The sequence below is a fragment of the Micrasema longulum genome, unplaced genomic scaffold, assembly GCF_059751315.1.
Source record: "Micrasema longulum isolate JH-2025_06_02 unplaced genomic scaffold, ASM5975131v1 h1tg001627l, whole genome shotgun sequence".
NCBI classification, from domain to species: domain Eukaryota; kingdom Metazoa; phylum Arthropoda; class Insecta; order Trichoptera; family Brachycentridae; genus Micrasema; species Micrasema longulum.
The window spans coordinates 187501-208228 of record NW_028278808.1 but is presented as its reverse complement, the minus strand read 5'-3'; the positions used below and the strand labels follow the sequence as shown (position 1 = coordinate 208228).

Genomic DNA, 20728 nt, shown 5'->3' with positions numbered 1-20728 from the left:
TCGATAGTTATTTGAGATTGAGCGACAGGTCAGCTGACTCAGCGCGTTCGCGGTGATTTGGTGAACCATACATTTATTTGAGCCGAACGGTGTGATCCGTATTGTAGGCTCACTACCATAACCGTTACGCGGCTGAGCCCGCGACATTCACGTGAAATAATATATTAGCTTATCTTTGAGCCGGGACAAAACTCTACCTCAAGTTCTTGAGCAGCGAGCTGACCTGCAGCTCAAAAAATAATGTTTGACAAAGTTTTGAGTATGTCCAAATGCTTGCAGACTAGCGGATTTTTTTCCCTAAGGAGTTGTTCATATTTAAATTTGTTGCAAAAGAGAGAAAAAACATTTTTGAGAAGGGAATATGGGAGTTCACTTCCACATTAATTTATATTTATACTTTTACATTGTTTGTATTCTTTTTTTTATACAGAAAAATGTTCCTTCAATGGGGTGTCGCGTGCCGAGGGAAACATTTTACAAAATGTAAAACATGAATTAGATTAGCTATTTAACAAAGTTAAAATAACAAAGTGAACGGTGATGCGGGGGACAGCCGTCGTAACAGTGACTAGAGAGTAGTTTCCTAGGAAAACTGCGTTAATAAATGTTATCAAAACCGTTTTCCTAGGAAACCACTCTCTAGTTACTGTTACGACGGCTGTCCCCCGCATCACCGTTCAATACGGCCGTTAAGATACGGGCACCGCTGTCCTAGGAAACCCTAGCTTTAGTGTAACTTATAGAAAAAAATATTTTTTATCACTGACTCCAATAATCATAAGAATTAATTTATATTCTAAATGAAGCAATCTTGAAAAATTTTATTTTTTGTTTTGAAATAAGGCTGAATTAAAAATCACTAGAAAAGCACTAGAAAAATCTTATGGTGCTTTAAAAATCATGAAAACTGGTCAAATACATAATTTAATTCTTGTTTGTGATATAAAAGAAAAGTGATATAGAAAAGTAGTATTCATTGTTTATCATTTGTTGAAGTCAAAAACATTCCATTTGTTGTGTAGATTTGTTAACTCACTCTTTTCACAAAAGTGCCGTTATGTCAGTTTCACTATTCTATGGCTGGCTGCTTTTTACATAACTACGTTCAATTGGAGTCGATAGATTATTATTTTTGTCAAAAATTTTCAAAATCATTTTTAATAATATTTTTAATTCATCTCTTAAATTCATATGCCACACTTACCCTGATTCACCTAACCTCTCTTTTGATAAACCGCAGCATTAGATCCTTGGCCGTTGGCAATTTTATTGGGTTTGAATCGGGTTGTGATCTCGTGGGATTGTGGTTCAAGCCCCACTCTGTCCCAACTTGATTCCCATTTTCTAATCGTGAGTTACTTAAAGCTCGTTAAAAATGGTCCCACAAACTGAGAATTTACTATTTAAAAAATATTTTTCCAAGGCATCATGAATAAATACTCTTTTGTTTCATATGACATGTACTGTTTCAATAAATTAATAATTTTAAATTTCAATGATTTTAAAATCATAGTTATATCTATAGGGATAAAATCGGTACCTGTCACAAGCATTTAAAAACTGTTCACAAACATTCAAAATATTGATGATCATGTAATACTAAAAAATAAATAAACCACACATGCATATAATATAAAGGTACATTGTAAAAAGTAATAAATAAGTACAAATGTTAAAAACAGGAAAAACATAAACTACATATTAATAAATAACAATATTGAAAAAAAACCTAAAATAAAAAATAATGATAATTACTTTTAAAAATTATGATTTAATCATCAGAATAAGGAAAATAATTATTGAAAAATAGGTTGAACCTATGTACCTACACGCAATAATATAATATTATTGTCTCTTCTGAGTAAAAGGTAAGAACATGTTATTTCATCATTCAAATACTTTTTTCTGGTTAAGGTGGATCTATCCAGCATCTGAATCGGTTGAATAAAATAGAATTTAACGTATTTAAATTATTCAGTAGTTACTATTTATATTTACCAGCTTATAACAGGTCGGGAGCCCTTTAAATGTTTTTCTGTAAAATGTCGCGGTATAAATATTTTTACATTACGGTTAATTTAAATGTTCATTTTACTTTATTTTACATAAATAATTAATAATTATTTTATTTTATTTCGTTTTATTTTATCTTTTTTTTTTTTTTTTAATTTTATCATTTTTTTCATTTTTCATTTTTTTTTATAAATTTTAAATTTTTATCATTATTATTATCTTTTGTTTTGCATATTTTTTTTTTTTTTTTAATAATTTTTGTCACTTTTTTTTTGGCCCTGGATTTGAAGACGTTTGAGTAACGGGCTGCGTTCATTTTCGAGTATCGGCGGTGCCGTGACTTCAGACATTTGGACTTTTTCCAAATATTTTTTTCATTAAACCAACTGGCCTAAGAAATATTATCAATACGATCATCGCTACCGTGCCCCCTTCTCTTCCGCATCCAGTTCTATATTTGTAAACTAAATTCAGTGATTTTAAATCTGTTAAATTAAGGTTAGGTGATTTCAACGTTCCAGGTGCAAGTCTCGGGATCTCTCCTACATTATTAAACGTTTCAGCTGTTCATTTCACAAAAGCCAATAGATGTATAAGTTGCGGAAATATGGACAGAGGCAGAATAGTGAATATTACACAGTGTGTAAAATGGCCACTTAAACCAGCCAATAACAGGTCGTAAATCCTGTAAATGTCTAGACTTTCATACACATTTTCAAAAAAAATCTTCCTCTCTGTTGCAAAAAAACAATATTAATAATTGTTGAATAATGGTATTATTTCATGTAAATAATATGACAATAAATAAACATAAAAATATACTGATGTAATAACTTATATATATATTTAAAAAAAAATATATTTGGACCCCTGTATTTAGTAGCCTTACGTGTCATGTACAAGGCTAAGGTACTCGGAAAAAAAAAGTTTTTGTTTGTCTTGGAAATGGGATGTTCGATCACTGATTTTGGTTTATTACCTTTATGAGTCCAATCACCATTGTTGCAAAGTTCAAGAACAATGGCGCGTGATAACTACTTTTTACTACAGTGTGGATATCGTATATATGAATATGGATGGTATTAATAACTTATATTTACATATAAGTTATTAATTTAAAAAATACTTGGTACACTTCCACAAAAAAACATAAAAATTTTACATGTAGAACATAAAGGTCAAAAGTTAGATAGATTAGAAATTTTAGAAATAAATAGAATAAAAAATAATAGCGGTGGAATTTCAATAAATCAGCAGATAGAATTTAAAAACTCACCCTTATTAGCCCCCTTAGTTAGACCCTGTACATTGTAATAAAACACTAAATACATTTCATAATATATCCTCTTAAAGTACACCGCCAACACGTGTTTCGATCATTTGTCTTAATCTGTTCCATTGCAATATTGCATATTGTATTTTTTTCAACTCATTTTTAAATGTACCTACAATAAAGATAATATTTAGTTTTATATAAATTATCCATACACTGTATAATATTCACCAGTCTGAAGATGGCCATTAGAGGGTGAAAGCGCTAATTGGTCAAAATAAATAAGTGGAAGTGTACCAAGAATTTTTTTTTAAATTAATAACTTATATGTAATTATAAGTTATAACATCATTACAATGGAATTCCATCAAAAATTGTCAATAAATAATTTAAATGAAATAAAAATATACATCATTTGGTGCTCAGAGTAATAATTCGTTCTAAATTTTTGTTTGGTTTTTAGTTTAACGACAAACGTGTAATGGGCGGTTTCAGTTAGCGCTCGCAATTCTCAGCCTTAGTACCTACGGCCCGTTGTATTGCTGTAACCTGTGGCTAACTTCGTAGTAATTAATCCTATAATGCTTTATCTCCGTATGGGCGACCCTATTCGGTTATTACTTTAGGGTTTGGTGGAACGTCGTAATGCGCTATGAGTAATTAATTCCATCATCTGAATGGCATGTGATGTTAATAACCTTATCTCCCTTAGTAGATTCACCACTTTTTTTATTCTGAAAAGCGTTTTTTTATATATTTATTCTGCTTGAGTAAGAAAACACGCTGAAAACTCTTTTCTGTTCTCTAGTTCGCCCGCACCTAGAGTATTCCTCTGTTGTCTGGTCTCCATATTATGATGTTCACATCAAGAATATTGAATCAGTTCAACATCGATTTTTGAGAAAGATAGGCTGGAGGTTGGGCTTATCCAGACACCTATATACGTATAATAAGTTCGAAACTACCTTGAATATATCTTCTTTTCAAGACCGTCGAAATAAATCCGATCTAATAGTCCTATTTAAAATTCCCAACTCACTCTTTGATGCGCCTGAACTACTGAATTCAATAAAATTAAATATCCCAACTAGAAACCTCATACAAAACATACTCTTTCATACCGATAACCATAGAACTAACTATGGTTTTCATTCCCCTATGCCCAGAATTCTTAGGTCTGCCAACAAACATACCAGTCTTGATTTCTTTGATAACAAATTGTCTTCTTTCAAACGATAACTGAATCAAATTAAATTATAAACACCTCTCTCCCGCTCCCACTCTCACAAAGTCGACTATAAACCATTGAGTCTTTCTAATTTTTTTATAAAAATTTTCTGTGCATAAATGTGTCCATAAAAATTCCCGTTGGGCGTATATATAAATAAATAAATAAAAGGTTTTTGGCGGATTTATTGTTGTGCTGTATTTAGTTATAAAGGTGCTAAACTTGCTTTGTTTCTTTGTTGTTCTCAATATGTGTAATTTTTTAATGTTAATATTATTTATGTTCCGAATTGAGTTTTGTAACTCCGGGGAATATAATTCAACGTATTATACTTGTAAAACACTTTGTATTATGTGATTTAAAAATAAAAATAAATAAATTAGGTGTAAATAAGATATGATTTCGATAATAATTCACGTGCCGTTTTGTTAATTTATACAGAAAAGCTAAATAAGTCAAATCGATTTCTTATCAATATTTGTCATACTTATCATATTTTAATTTTTTTTATGTTATGACGTGCAAACAAAAAACAGTACACCTGTATTTTTAAAATATAATATTGCTTTAATAAGTTGAAACTGTTTTTTATTTAAAATAGTAACAAAGCCTAATAACCTATTGACACAAAATAAATAGTATTTATTATAATGATAATTAGATATACGTTAATATAAGATATTCTTGTACCATGTTTGTACTTTTTTAAGACCTTATAAGAAAAATATAAAAAAATAATGATAATAAAACATTTTTAATTCAATTCAGAACGAAGTAGATTATGAAGTAGGAAGAGACAAAATAGATAGCAAGCCATTTATTTATTTATTATCCTATAAAAATTCTGTTATATTGGGTTGAACATATTTTAGCTTTCATATAAAAATCTGTGTTCAGCTGGAATTTTTATATTAAAATTGAATATGATGTATTACTAAGCTTGGGTATAAGATATTTTAAATAATAATTCATTAAACAAATATGTGTCGAAATATCTTCTTATACTATATAGTGCCTTTTTAAAAATAAATTTGTAAAATATGAATAAAATAAATGTAATATACACCTGTCATAAAAAAAAAATGTGTCCTACCGAAAAGCCTTTAGACTTAGTGGTAACAAATTCTTTTATGTATGTTTTAATTATTAAATAAACGCTGCTCTGCAGCACTGAAACTGAAATAGGGACAAAACAAGGAAAAATAGTTGGTTTAATTAATTAAATTAAGGGATTATAAATAAATATATATAATATTTTTTTTAAATAACAAAGTGCAGCGACCCTGTAGTACGGTTCGACCTTTACTGTCCGACTTTCTAATTTTCATATTTTCAAATCAGTAACATAACTTGTATATAGGGTTAAATACAGTAAACAAGTTTTTACAATAACTGTTTAACGCATGTGCGCAACCTTCGGTTCGCGATACGTGTGGATTCGGCCCGCAAAAGTGAGGAATTTCGATCGTATATTTTTTTACATAATTTTAAAACTCAAGCCACAACCAAATCCAAAAAAACTTGACTATGGACCCATGAAAAGTCGACATAATTTACGCGCGTGCATGGGAGTAAGACTTGTTAGTTGGGGTGCTAGTGTTATATGCAACATGGCTTTTTTGTGTATTTTAGGTACACCCCCTCTGGAAGTTATGTTTGTCAGGAGCTTACTTCTACGAACCTACTACCCATTTGAATTATGGATTTAAGCTATTTGTTTATAAATAGTTTGTGTTAATTGGAATTTCAAATTACTAATTTTATTTATCCACCGTCAGTGCACTTCAGTATACTGTATAAAGTCAATGTGTCTGTCACCCTTAATCTATTTCTTCCAGTTCTGATGGCAATACGGTATATAATTTATTTATTTATTTATTTAACTTTTTGTACATAATGTTATTTGTACGTTGGCGGGCTTATTGCCAAATGGCAATTTCTTCCAACCAACCCATAAAATAAAAGTTTTATTTTTATAATTCAAGTTACAGAACATATTCAATAGAAAAAAAAAAGATTTATAAGTTAAAAATATATAAAAATAGAAATAAACGTATTTGTTTATAAATTACCTTAAATCAAAACTATTACTCAATGGGGAAAAGGAAAAAAGCGGAAAGAGAAAAAAGGAAAGGAGGAGAGATTAAGGAAGAGAAAGGAGATGTTTCTTCAGACGTGATTTAAACAGAGATAATGTAGTAACGTCTTTGATGGTGGATGGGAGATGATTCCACAGTCGAGCCGCATGGACACTATACGAGTTAGAGAAGAAAGAGGAATTGTGTATGGGTATTTAGAGAGTGCCTTGAGAATGAGAACGAAGAGGTAAACCATGAACTGATAAGCGTTGAAATTTTTCACACAGGTATATAGGAGCGTTAGGACTATGAAGTACATTGAACAGAATTGAGAGGAAGTGATGGTCTCTCCGCTGTCTAATTTTGAGCCGTTTCAGTTGCCTACGATAATCAGAAATGTGGTCATATACAAGAGCATATAAGCCTTGGGTAAGAATGGCAATCCGGCCCCAGACAAGGAAAATGTTGCTTGCGCCTGCTTTAGGCTTTGGTAAAGATTAATTTTGCGGTGGAAATTTTTGCTCGTAAATTTTGTATAAATTGGAATAAATATTTGATATTATTCACAACAATCTGTGCCGTGTAAAGGTAAGAAAGACATACAGTTTTACAAAAAAATGTACAATATTTTCAGTTTATCCAAATTTTTGTAGACTTATCATCTTAATCACTGTTACATGAATGTGAAGGTGATAAGTATTTCGCTTTGGGTACAAGTTCAGAAACAACGAAATGTTACAGTGGTGTCACTCCCTCCACATAGCCGAAAACCATTTTCATGACCGACGTGCTTCCTATCGATTTTGTTCATACTAAAAAACTTTTTTTACTTGTCTAAATCCTCATGACCGAAATTTCAATTACACAAACAGTAGCAAAAACTGATTGATTTATAAGTTCAAAGTTCATTAATCAATAAACTTCAAAAAAAATTGTGACGAACCCCACGTGCAACTAAGCTTGTTTTAAAAAACTGCTGCGTCCGTTCTTGGACTTCAATATTAGTCATAAAATCAAACCACTTTGTGCCTAATATTCCCCTCTCTCAGTCTCAAAACTCAAAAATTTGGTGTTTTGAGTTTTGGTAAAGTCTCAAGATTCGCACCCATATTAAGTACTGTTATTATACAAGATTTTTATTTTTTTTATTTTATTTGTTGGGGATATCAACAGTAACACATGAAAAAAAAAACATAACAACTAAAATATATAGATAAAAAAAACAATGACAGATATCCACAAAAATACATCAAATACTCGTACAATACATGCTAGTGTGTTTGTGTGAGTGTAAGTGTGTGAGAAGGTAGCTGAGTGGGTGTTATATTGAAATGAGGGTAGAAATTTGTGTAAATATTATTGCACAAGTGTCAAAAATATAAAAATATATAAAAAGTTAAGAATTAAAAATAAAATAAAATACAATTATAGAAACTAAGTATAAGACAAAAAAGTGTGTTTTAAAACACGCATTTTAAATTTAAATTTATTACAATCAAACGGATCAATAAGGGGAAATTAAAAATATATTTACGAGCTAAAGTGGAGAGTTCTGTGCATAGTTCGTACGAACTGCTGGCATATAAAATAGAGAGCTCTACGTGTGACGGGTGCTGTAGCCATGGACATTTAATGATAACTCCGACATAAGAGTAAGGAAGGACTATTACCTATTATAATAAACGAATACATTGTTTATTTATTATTTAAATTACACATTTAAATACATTATTTCAATCGTTCATCTATTCAATAACTCATGTTTTTTATTCTATTACTTTGTATTTATCTGCACATTAAAAAAAATTCCAAAATATTAACAAATTTCTTTTTGCATTTCAGAATTATGCACGATGATCTTCCTAAAATACTTCCTCGCATTGCTTTTCGGAGTTTCCTATGTTCAGTCAGGAATACTGAATTGGTTCAAAGCAACTACTGAAAATCCTCTAACGGGCGTTGATACCGCAGAGCTTAAAACGTTCCTAGTTTCGTCTGGTAATGGAAAATATACACGTGAGTTGATTCTTCTTCATTTTTTTGTTATTAATTAGATTTTTTAAAATTATTATCCCAATTATCTCTTTCTCATAAGAGCTGCGATCTTAATCACCAGCTCTTACTCTGACCATACTCTTCTAGTTGTCCTTTGACTGGACTATTGGTTCCTTGGTTCGGCATTTTGGTATTTTCTTTTTTTTTTAATTAGCACAAATCTTTTCAGGCTGTTGTGTTTTCCCTTACTTTATCATAAACACTTTGAGCACCAGTAAAATACTGTGATTAAAACTAATTTACCCAGTGCCCGGCCCATTTTTGTGAAATTTCATGCTTTGTGAAGGGTTTCTTAAAAGTGTCATAATTATGAAAATACTCAGTTAAATCGATTGAAACTTCTCAAATTTATTTAAAACAATTCGATAAGTCATTTTTGTATGATAGTTTTGCCAACATTGGCCTTTATGGAGAGCCACATTGCCCATTGCAATGTTCGCACATACTCGTAAACAGGGTCTCACTCCTGTTTTGTGCTTTGTATCCCAGAGCCGTGTAAACACGTGATTATAATAACCGCGCTGTGTGTCCCGGTCCCGTGTTTTTACGTGGTTCACTAGCAGTGAAAAAATACTAATAAAAGTCACCAGATGTCAAAAAAATGCACTTTTTTAGACAGCTGGTAAACCACGTGAAAACACGGAACCGGGACACAACGCGTGGTTATATTTTATTTTTTTTTATTTTTTTTATTTTATTTTATTTAGAAAACATACAGTCATACAAAATCAGTATTAAAAACAACAATTTTTTAACATAAAAAGACCAATTAAGTTTTCATAAATTAAAAAGATATAAACATTAAATGTGACAAAAAATAAAAAATAAATAAGAATTTTAAGTGAAAAAAAGATAATTGTTGACATTTGCGTTTTCCATGGAGGTAATAAATTAAAATAAATAAAAATACCGAATGTACACTCCGAGCCATCCACGCACACACATGAACGCACATATAAAACATATACAAACATATACATTACATGCGGCACATATGCATAGCATAAACCAGTCAAGATGTACATTCAGCAACTATCCCAAATAATCGACCCCATGAAGAAATTTTCTGTACAAATGCAACGTGCAGTTAAAAATGTCTACATCAATACTGAGTTCGTTATAATTTCTACATATAATCACGTGTTTACACGGCTCCGGTATACACATGTTATTATCTTAATTAATATATGTTGAATGAATTTGTGTGGTCAAAACTAGAATATGCAGGTGAATATCTAAAATTTCAACCATATTAATCAAATAGTGGTAATTTAGAAAAAAATATCTCTAGCAATCCGAGAAAACAACAAAAAAACAAAACAAACCATCACGCCGTTTCCCCGTAGTAGGCAGAGAGGATAGAACGCCATAACACTCTATCTTGGGATACAGACCTCGCTTCCTCTACATTCATATATATTCTCATGATTATTCCTACTTTTGACTTGTCCATCTTCAAGTATTTGATGGACTTGATCGTGCCATGTCTTTCTCGGTCTTCCTCGTTTTCTGCATCCATCAACATTTGCATCGTAGATCTTTTTAGCCGTTCTTTCGCTGTCCATTCGCTGTCCATTCGCTCTACATGTCCAAACCAACGCAGCACCCCTTTCTTGATTCTGTCGATAATGCATGTCTCCAAGAAAGATATATGAAATATTCATTGAATCGGATTGTGGTCCCGTGGCCAGTGTTGCGGACTCACGGATCAGAAGTCCGAGGCTCGAATCACACCCTACTCTAACCTGATTTCCATTTCCTAATAGTGAGTTATTAACAATTCGTTGAAAATGGCCACCAAAATTGAAATTCATGGGTTATTCATAAAAACTACATTTGTTGCCAAAGAGACGGAAATTTTTTTGAGAAGGAAATATGAAAGTCTAGGCATTTACATGGCTTGTAACCTGTCATTGGCTGGTTTAATGGCTATTTTACACACTATGTAACATTCTCCGTTCTGCCTTTGTTTAAACATACGCATTTCTTCAACTCTTCCATCTGTTAACTTTTGAAAAGTAAAAGAGCTGAAACTTTTGTGGATGAGATTCACCCGTCTGGCACAATTCACCTACTAGGCAACGCCTGAAAACCATTTCTCAAATTTTAGGCTTCATCTTTTCCTAGTTATTTTAACCAACAAAGTTTTGAGCATGTTGGTTGACAGGCTGGATTTTCTTCCTAGGGAGTTATTAACATCTGAATTTGTTCTAACAAAGATGGAAAACCTTTTGAGAAGGGAATATGTAAGGAAATCTACGTACATATAATATGGGAATCTTTGACTTTATACGGAATATGGGAGTCTAGGCATTTACAGGGCTATAATGAATGCTTTGACTTCCAGTGAATGTTATACAGTGTGTAAAATATCAATATTGTTTTTTTATTTATAGGAAAAATATTCGTAAACCATATTTGCCGCAACAAATCGGTTTCTTAGAACAGGCATTTGCCCATATAGGAACCGATTGCAACATTAGGCGTATTAATATTTCTGGCTTGCCGACCCTTCATATACTGAGCCTACTCCTAGTACTAGCAGAATTTGCCAGAGTGTTTTTTGTGCCATTTTGTAACATTGTATGTATAAACTAATAAATAAATGAATGAATGAAAACCAGCTGATGACAGATCATAAGCCCTGTAAAGGTCTAGTCTTCCATATTCCCTTCTCAAAATATTGTTTCTCTCTGCTGCAACCAATTTAGATATTAATAACTCCCTAGGGAGGAAATTCAGCCTGTCTACAAACATTTAGACATACACAAAACATTGTTAAATTACAAGAACGATAATATTTCTTTGAAAAAAGAACAAAAAACATATCCTAAATAATGAACCATGAAGAATTACTGAAAGAGATCTCATTCCAGACTCACGAACGAAATAGTAGCGTCTATGGTATTCTAGATCCTCAACGTTGTGGACTACCCTTGTTTCTTGGAAATTTATGGAAAAATTCACAAGGGTAGAACGAACCTTCTGGCAAATCAAACTATGACTCAAGGGGTGGATATGTTTAACAATACATCTACGCTGAAGACCAGGGCAAACTTCCTCAGGCTGTTCCTTATCTAACCCTGTCAACTATACTCTTTGGCTTTCTAACAACTTGCCCAAGTGGATGGCTCCAGTCACTAAGAAGGGTTTCACATTTTTTTTTATTTTTTTTATTTATATCCCTACAGAGATGAGGTAGAATTTTTTCAAATTCAAGATTCAGGATTATGGATATTCGAGCGTTTACAGGGCTTATGACCTGTCATTAGCTGGGTTAAGTGGCCACTTTATGTAGGTACTACAACATTCCCCATTACGCTTATTTAGCGAATATCCACACTAGGTAACATTTTTGGTTTTTGTATACATGCTACGAATCAAGAACCCATCCACAAGCGAGTTGGAAGCGCCATCTATGCATTGATATTGAAGTTAAGTATTTAATTAGCAGATTACTTTATTTTATGTAGTTAAGACTCATCAGCCGAGTTGAATTAAGTACTAGTAAACGCCTGCAGATGACTCTGCAATTTATTTTTACTCATATTTTTACCAGATTTTTTATAACATTTTTTTGTGTGCAGGTACACGAACCAAAAAAATGTTAAAAAAAAAAAAAAAAAAAAAAGGGTTTCACAGTCCAAATCTAGTAGATCTAGCATGCTAATGCTCCTCCCTTTTTCCCTCCATACTAGCGATAAGCATAAACCTCTTCGGCCTGTTACCCAGATGGGTATCCATGTCAAATATCCAAAGAACTGAAATACATTTTATTAAATAAAAGAGAGTAAGGAATGCAAACTGTTTGTTTTTTAGCACCGCTCAACAATCTGCTGGCTTCAAAGCAGAATATTTGGGAAAGAAGTGGCAAATTCGAAGGCGATATACTCCTGAACCCTGATCAGATACAGTCAATAGTCGATGACGCTTCTGGAATGAGAAACGCCATGATAGCGCCAACCAGACTCTGGCCTTCGAAGATTATTCCGTACATAATCAGCAGCACATTTAGTAAGACAATGAAAAAAAATTCTTATAAATATATTATAACTATTATTCGTTTGCTTATTTGGTCAATCTTGGATAGTATGTACATTTTGGGTATTGTGACATTCACAATCAAGTTAACAAAAACTACTCCACCTGTAAAATTGCAAGTAAATTTTAACACTTTGATCACCGGCCGAATACACATTATCGCTTGACATTTGCTTATATTGAGTTGCAATTTATTTTGTTTTTGTTATTTATGTTGTTTGTTGTTATTTTATTATACGTCGTACAATATTGTTAAAATACTTTCAGCTCCTGCTCAAGTGACCGCTATCACAAAAGCCATGAATAATATATCAGCCGTTTCTTGTGTTAAGTTTGAGAAAAGAAAACTCACAAATACAAATTATTTGACTATCAAAGTAAGTACAAAACGTAAAATAAAAATAATAAAATAAACGTAAAAAAAATAATACTAAGAGTGATGCTGCGTTGTCCCCCACATTCCCATCTGAGACATTGTTTCAATTCATAAAGGTACTGGACATTAGACAATTTAAAAAAAAAATTGACACATTTCTGGTCATGGATCTACAAGAGCAGATCCCAGCAAAACGCTCGTACGAGGTTTTCCTCTAATTTAAATTATTTCATTCCAAAAACACGTACGACGTTTGCTCAAAGGAGTTTCTCTATTGTGGCCCCAAGAGTCTACAGTGTCTTGGATGAACATATTCAGTTCTCCAAAACGAAAGCCATTTGCAGAAAGAGTTTACAAATCCGGATTCTGTCTAAGAAAAGAGACCATTGCAGGAGACTGCTGCGAGATATTGCATAGATTTATAAACTATTAAGCGTGTTGTCCAGATGCTCTTTGAAATATGTGTTTTTTTATGTAATGATATTTTATTTTTGATATAATTTAATTATGTACGTTCTTCACTTTCCATTATGTTGTATCCCCCCTCAACACAGGGCCATTGGCTTCATAGAGTTTGGGATACTTTTATGATTATTTTTTTTTTAGTACCTATGTATTTTTGTGAATAAATAAAATAAACAAATAAATTAAATTAAATTAAAAAATCCATTGAAAAAATAAATTACTAACGCTTTTACCATTATTGGTCATATTTACCAGAATTAAAACTTAGAAAATTTTTAATTTTTAATGGGAGCCAAAACAATATTACTGTTTTTTAATTTTTATAGCGGCCTTTTTTCGGCTTATAATATGTTAAATGTGTTGTGGACTCACAGACCAAAAGTGCGAGGTTCAAATCCCATTCTACCACAACACGATTTCCATTTTTCCAGCACAAGTTATTTACGACTTTTAGGAATCGGTCTAAAAATTCATTTATCTGAGTAAATAATAAAAACTCAAGTATTTCACGTTTTAAAAAAAAGTTTATTAAATCATATTTATTACAGTTTCTAGCCTTCATTATACATAAAATACTGCAGGGAATAGTCACATCGACATCGTTCAGTTCAGTTCATTTAGTTCAGTCCTGTTCACTTGGTTCAGTTTAGTTCATACTATTTATTTCGATGCCGTTTTTATTCCTAGCTCATCAATGTACTTTTCTTTTGTAGGGGCTCCTTACCACAACCCAGCAAATCCTATAGACCCATCAAAGTCATTTTTTGTTTTAACTATATGTTTTAGGGAAACGACCCGGGTTGTTTTTCCTACATTGGCATGAACGGAGGACCGCAAGACGTCAACTTTGAACCTGGCTGCTTCCTCAACGGGATCCTCGTCCACGAGTTACTGCACGCTGTTGGATTTTTCCACATGCACAGTACTCACAACAGAGACAGCTATGTATCCATCAACTGGCCTAAGATTCTCCCAGGTAACCAGTTTTTTTTTTTTTTTCAATGTACATGAGAGGTAAAACAGAGTATACAAAAAATTAAGGATAATTACATTGCAATAAAGTACATACTAACAGTAAAAAAAGTGAACAAAAAAATCCTACAAAGGCATGGCCTATTCGTGGGTATCCAAAAAATGTTTATGAATTTTCGCTCCTATAATAAATAGGCAGGGATAATATTTTTTTTATTATTAAGAAAGAGAAAAGATTTTTTTTTGTAAAAGATAATGAAGTACTTTTTTATTTTATAGTAATTAGAAAAAAAATAGAAAATATAAAAAAAAAAAACAATAAAATATTCCTTATTATTAAAGAACAACAAAATATATCGTAGAAAAAAAGAGTTAATATCTTTAGTTTGAATCCAGGATAGTGCGTGTTTTTTAAAAGAAGGAAAATTTTGTAAGTTTGGGATCAATGAAATATTATCAGTAAAAAAGGTATAATTCATAAATGTTTTTTCTAATGTATAAATTGTGTATTATGTTATTTTGTGGTATGTAAATGTGATTTTTTTTTAGACCAAATAAAGATTTTATTATTATTATTAAATTAAAATACTAAAACATACGAGACGCGCCGCGCCCTGCCCTATAGAGTAAAATATTTGAAAAGTAGTGACACAAAAAAGGGAAGAAAGGGTTACGTTTTATTAATTACACCAGGGCTGCATTCAACGACCCTAAATATTTTATTTTCTCTTTCTTATATTATACCTGTCTATTCATTATAGAAGTAAAGAATTAATAAACATTTCTAAGATACCGACGAACTGACCATGCCTTTGTGGGATTTTTGAAAACTATTTTTTTTTTTTTTATATTTGTTTATTTTTCCATACATATATTATTTATGTAAAAATATAATTACAAAAATACACTTTAGGAAAATACATCTTAAAATTTAGCCATTACATAAATTGGAAAAAATGCCCACATATACGTACTTAAGCGTCTGAGCGTGGGCCATTCCTTTTTAATTATTAAAAACTTTATATTATATAAATATGGTACGACATGACTATGAAAAGAAAAGAAAAGAAAAATAAAAGAAAAACCAAACTAACATATGCTGATATTACGAAAACATGATTTATTTGCAGTATGCTTTTATTTTTAATTTTAATTATTTTTTTATTTTTTAAAGGGTGTATTTATATGTTCCTTTCATGCTAATCCAAGACCTCAAACCTACTTTAAACTGTACCAGTGATTTAATGTTTTTTAGTTCCTTAGTTAGAAGATTGAAGGATCTTGTACCAACATGTAAGGAGTGCCTCTGTGCGAACTTAGTTCTGCATCCTGGAACTGACAGTACACTATCGGATCTATTACTAATACGATTTAAATTATTACTTAACAATTCCGTGTTCAAGTAAACATATTTCGGGCACTGAAATAAATTCTTCCAGTTAATATGTATTTCAGCCAGACAGGCGCAGGCGTAGTTGGTTAGACGGTCAACTTTGAAACTGGCGTTGCGGGTTCGATTCCCGCCAGTGGCAAAAAAAAAACCAGAAAGATTTTTTTCTCATTTGGTCTGGGTATTGTGGTGTATTTTTCATTACCTCCTTTCATATCCTCTCTATCCCACCTGCTGACAAACCTCATTTCTTTTTTAAAAAAATTTAAATGCCATGTTATTATTTTTAATTTTTGAATACTCTCTTTTACCTCGCATGTATATTGTAAAAAAATAAAAAATTATACTCATTTTTGCGATATAAAAAAATTTGTATATTAACATAATCAAAATTAGGTTTTGGTGGATTCCAATCAGATTATTTTCTTAAATTCCTTATAATCTTTACCCATTTATCTTTTCACTGGATTTTGGAGAATGCAAAAATAACATTAAATTACATTGATTATATTCTAAAAACGCATTCCTATCAGTGCAGCCCTGTAAGTAAGAAGAGCTTCGCAGAAGCGCCACTTGGCGTAGTTTGACGTTTACTTCAAATAACATTTACATTTGAATATGAAATGTTTTAAGCTTTGTTAATCACTCGTGAGCAAACATTTGCCAATCAAAAGTTACACAATCTTTTTTACAATGTTTATTCGAAAAAAATACACGCTTTCGTGACATAAGCCGACATTTTGGTTTCGATTCTGAACTTCGCGCCTGGTCGAAGAACGACTACATACGCGCTGGATATGACTGAACGTTTGGGCATGAGTTAAGTGTCTTCATTGTTGAGGGCTCAGAGCATATCAATATGTCAATGTGCAAACTCAAACATTTGACTTTGATAAGAATAAAAATAAAGTTGTAAAACTGCTTCAAATGTATCTCTTGAAGTAAAAACACAATTTATTGCTGTTTTTTTTTCAAATTGTTTATAGGTTTTTGATAATAATGTATAAGAAAAAAAACATTTAAAGTATGGGCCATCAAATAACTATGGGACTTCATTATTTTTTGTTCTAACCGCCTGACGCCCGGCCCTCGCCCTAATTCTTCCTCGGACTTTAGTATAAAAAGTAATGTAGAATATTTAATAAAAAACCATTTATTCCTAAAATTTTCTTGAGCAAAAACATTGAATTACGTGCCATCAATTAAAACATTAATTATTAATGAAAATAGAAAGTAAATATAAATTTAATGAAATGATATTAATAGCAATAAAACAGTAATTGAAAGTAAGCATTATGTGAAAAAAAAATAAAGTAAAACAATGAAATTAATGGCAAAATAAATGACATAATAATTCAGTATGGTTGATTTTGATAATAAGACTAATATCCGTATGCAGAGACAAAACTTAAGGTGAGGAAAGTACATTATAATTTCAAATTCAGAGAATAACCCGAAGGTGAAGACAATAGAATGTACTTTCCTCACCGTAAGGTTTGTCTCTGCATACGGGTATCAATCTTGTGCAAAATCCCTCGCTGCGTCAGAGGTAGTTTGTTATAAAAATTGTGGAATTTATTCAGTATCCACTGCTTTAATACCAGCAAGCGTTGAATTTTGTTGAAAGCATAGCATGAGCATTATTACTGCTCTACCGGTGTTTTAGAACAAGCTATTTCAATCGTGGTATACCGGAGGACTCCGATGTTTTTACCATTGATAGAATCTGAATATATGAACATAATATTAAAATTCCTAAATTCCACACAAGTCATGGTCAAAATAGCTTTGTCTTCAAAGGTGTAAAAAATTATAATTATCTCCCCAACGAACTAAAAACTATTAAAAATAATATATCAATAAATAAATTTAAAGTAAATCCAAAGTAATTTTTTAACATGTGTAAAAACTTCATTAAATTTTAATTAGAATGAATGTATTATTGTTTTATATTTTTTTTCTTTATATATCCTTTGTTTTATTTTCTTCGTGTACTTGTTTATTTAAAATTATATAAAGTCTTATAAATAAATAACTATAACAGTGTAAATCACTCTCCAAGCACAAGAGTTAGTCTATTTTTTTGGAGAGTTACAGTGATAACATTTACTAGGTTTATAAAAGTAGATCTGAATAGAATTTTTTTTTAAATATGTACCTTTTATGAAATTTATTTAAAAAAATAAAATTTTAAACATTCATAACCTAATTTTGAAAAAAATATAATTTGAGCTTTTCAGCTTTAAGGTACAGATTTTAACTATGGATTTTTGTGCAACAAATACACTTAAGCTGTAATAAAAAAATGCACATAGCTAATACAATACATTTGATCTTGTAATTTTATTATTTTTTTAGCTGCTGTAAATGACTTCCGGAAGTTCACATCGGCCCAAGCCAACAACTATGATGTGCCATACGATTACGGGAGCATCCTTCACTATTCACAGTATGCCTTTAGCATCGATGGCAACAAGACAATCATTCCACTGCAGGTAAAATTTTTTTTTTTATTTGCATAATGTATTTCTCTAAAACTTATATTCTTTTGAATATTAACATAAATGGTGTCCGTTTTATTCTGAATGAAGAGAACATCATCATCATTGCATGTCTGCTCCCTAATTGGAGCATATGGTGCCGACGAAGATCCTTCAGGCATCTCTGTCGGCTACCAACTCTTGCGCATCCTCCCAAGTCAGGTTCGCGTCCCGTAGTTCTGACAAGAACTGCCGACGAACAGTTGACAGTAAACGTCCAAGACGTCAAGAACCTGATGCTTTGTAAAATAGGCGAGCGTGGTTAAGGCTCTTAGGAGGCATTCGCAGTCCATGGCCAAGTCAACCGTATCACCCCCGCTTTATGGCAGTGGTTTGTCTTCTTCTTTTCCCGCTCCTACCGGTGGTTGGCGACCATCTTTCTGAATTCATCACGGGAGCCCCATCAGACGGCTGAACATATCCTATGGCATTGCCCGATTTTAGATACTGAAAGGAAAAACATGCTGAATGGCTTGAAAGCGGTGACGAGGCCGATGTGGAATCCAAGTTTATTGGCTAATCCAACTAACGTTAAAGCATTTTTATATTTTGTGAGGGAATGGGTGGAAAATTGAGAGGAACTGGGTAAAGGCCTACCATGAGTACTAAATCAGTTTAAGATAAAATAATATATACTTGGGTACTAGCATCGGTTGTCGGAACTGAACTCTTGTCTGTCTGTGTTGTTCTTGTCCCATAGAAGAGAAGTGGTAAATTACAAACCTAAATAGTAGACTAACTCAAGAGAACCACGCGCCGACCATGCTCTAGGACCCGTTTCGTCTGCTCTAAGGTCTAAAAGATTTTTAGGACGATTAGGGTCTTTGCATAGGATTGTTTCTACTGTTGGTATTAGGATAATGGTTTTTGCGAAGGATTCAGTATTATGACGAGAAGTCATTTCGCTGGAGTTCGTTTTTTGTCGTTGTTTGATTTGTTTGTATTACTACGTTCTTCTTTTTAGTTATTTTTTTAATATTTTATTTTATCTTTCAATAGTACAAACAAAATAAATGAATGTCCTAATATTAACTTATATCTAATTATTATTAAAACATATACTAATTATTAACATTTTTCAAACGATATACGTACACTTAAAAATCAAACTTCTATAAAGCTAACACGAATAAGATTACTTTTTAAAGCTTATCTGCTAAACACATGTTTTTTTAATTGACATTTAAATGAAATAATATTTTTTTGCTCTCTTATTTCTAATGGTATTTCCTTATAATATAACTGTACAGCTCGGTGCATCAATAAGTTCTGTGTACTTGTTTTCCTACGAAATGGTAGTCTTACTTCATGTTTATTTCTTGTTTTATATATGTGTTCACATTGATTAGAAAAAACCTTTCGAGTCAACTCTTTTGAGGTATAACCATTAATCATTTTATGAACAAAAAACATTACATTAAAATATATTAGCTGACGTACTGTCATAATTTTTGCTTGTTTCAGCATCAACTTTATTCTGGTGTATTTTTATTTTTTTTTAATTACTCTTATAGCCCTATTCTGCAGAACAGTAAGTTTATTTTTATCCCCTTCTTCATTTCCGAGGCGGGATCTGGAGCGTGCGCCCGCGGTCTCAATTCGGAACTAACACTGTATTCCTTCACTGTCATACTGGGAAATTAGAAAAGGGTGATTGTGCTGGCCATGTCTATTTGATTGATCACAAATTGACAATACTGCAGTGAGGGGTACAATGAAAGCTTTTAAAGTTTCTTTGTTTTGTTATTTTCGCGGTTTGATAGTGAAGAAATATTAAATTTTCGCTTAATTAGTTTTAAAAAAAATGATATTGATATGCGAAACTGAAGAAAGACACTAGTTTTTATGAACACTGTTGGAAAAGGGGTAAATGGTTTCATTGAATTTATCACGATCCTGGGGCAGTCTAATCAGCGCTGCTGCATCCGCCACACCGAACCACCGACTGAAATTTCTGAGCCATGATGCTCTTTTCCGTCCCATACCCTGCCAATCTTTCCTTCCGTAATCAGTTGAAGAAGGGCATACTTCTCATTGCAGAATATGTGACCAAAGTATGAAGCTTCTTTTGACAGTAATCAGTAACTCCCTCTCTTTGTGCATAATGCTTAAAACCGCTTCATTGGAGATACGATTAGTCTATGATATTTGAAGCATTATTTTGCTCAGCCAAAGTTCGAAGGCCTTAATTTTGGTCATCGTTGAAACTTTAATAGTCCAACCCTCAACTCCATACAGCAACACTATATATACGCAATACATTGGCACAATGACAGTTGTTACCTGAGGTTTCTGCG

The 20728-nt window shown here is 31.9% G+C and overlaps 1 protein-coding gene across 4 annotated transcripts in view; it reads left to right on the top strand.

Moving 5' to 3' along the window:
- The window catches only part of LOC148274536 (zinc metalloproteinase nas-4-like), a 29071-nt gene that overhangs the window by 7122 nt on the left and 1221 nt on the right, over positions 1-20728 (top strand). For all 4 annotated transcript variants that reach the window (XM_088236959.1, XM_088236958.1, XM_088236957.1 and 1 more), the window contains 5 exons: positions 8435-8608; positions 12467-12661; positions 12956-13065; positions 14316-14505; positions 18250-18386. In XM_088236959.1, the coding sequence (XP_088093085.1) occupies positions 8446-8608; positions 12467-12661; positions 12956-13065; positions 14316-14505; positions 18250-18386 (795 nt within the window). In that variant the 5' untranslated portion in view covers positions 8435-8445. The remainder of the gene's footprint in view (positions 1-8434; positions 8609-12466; positions 12662-12955; positions 13066-14315; positions 14506-18249; positions 18387-20728) is intronic.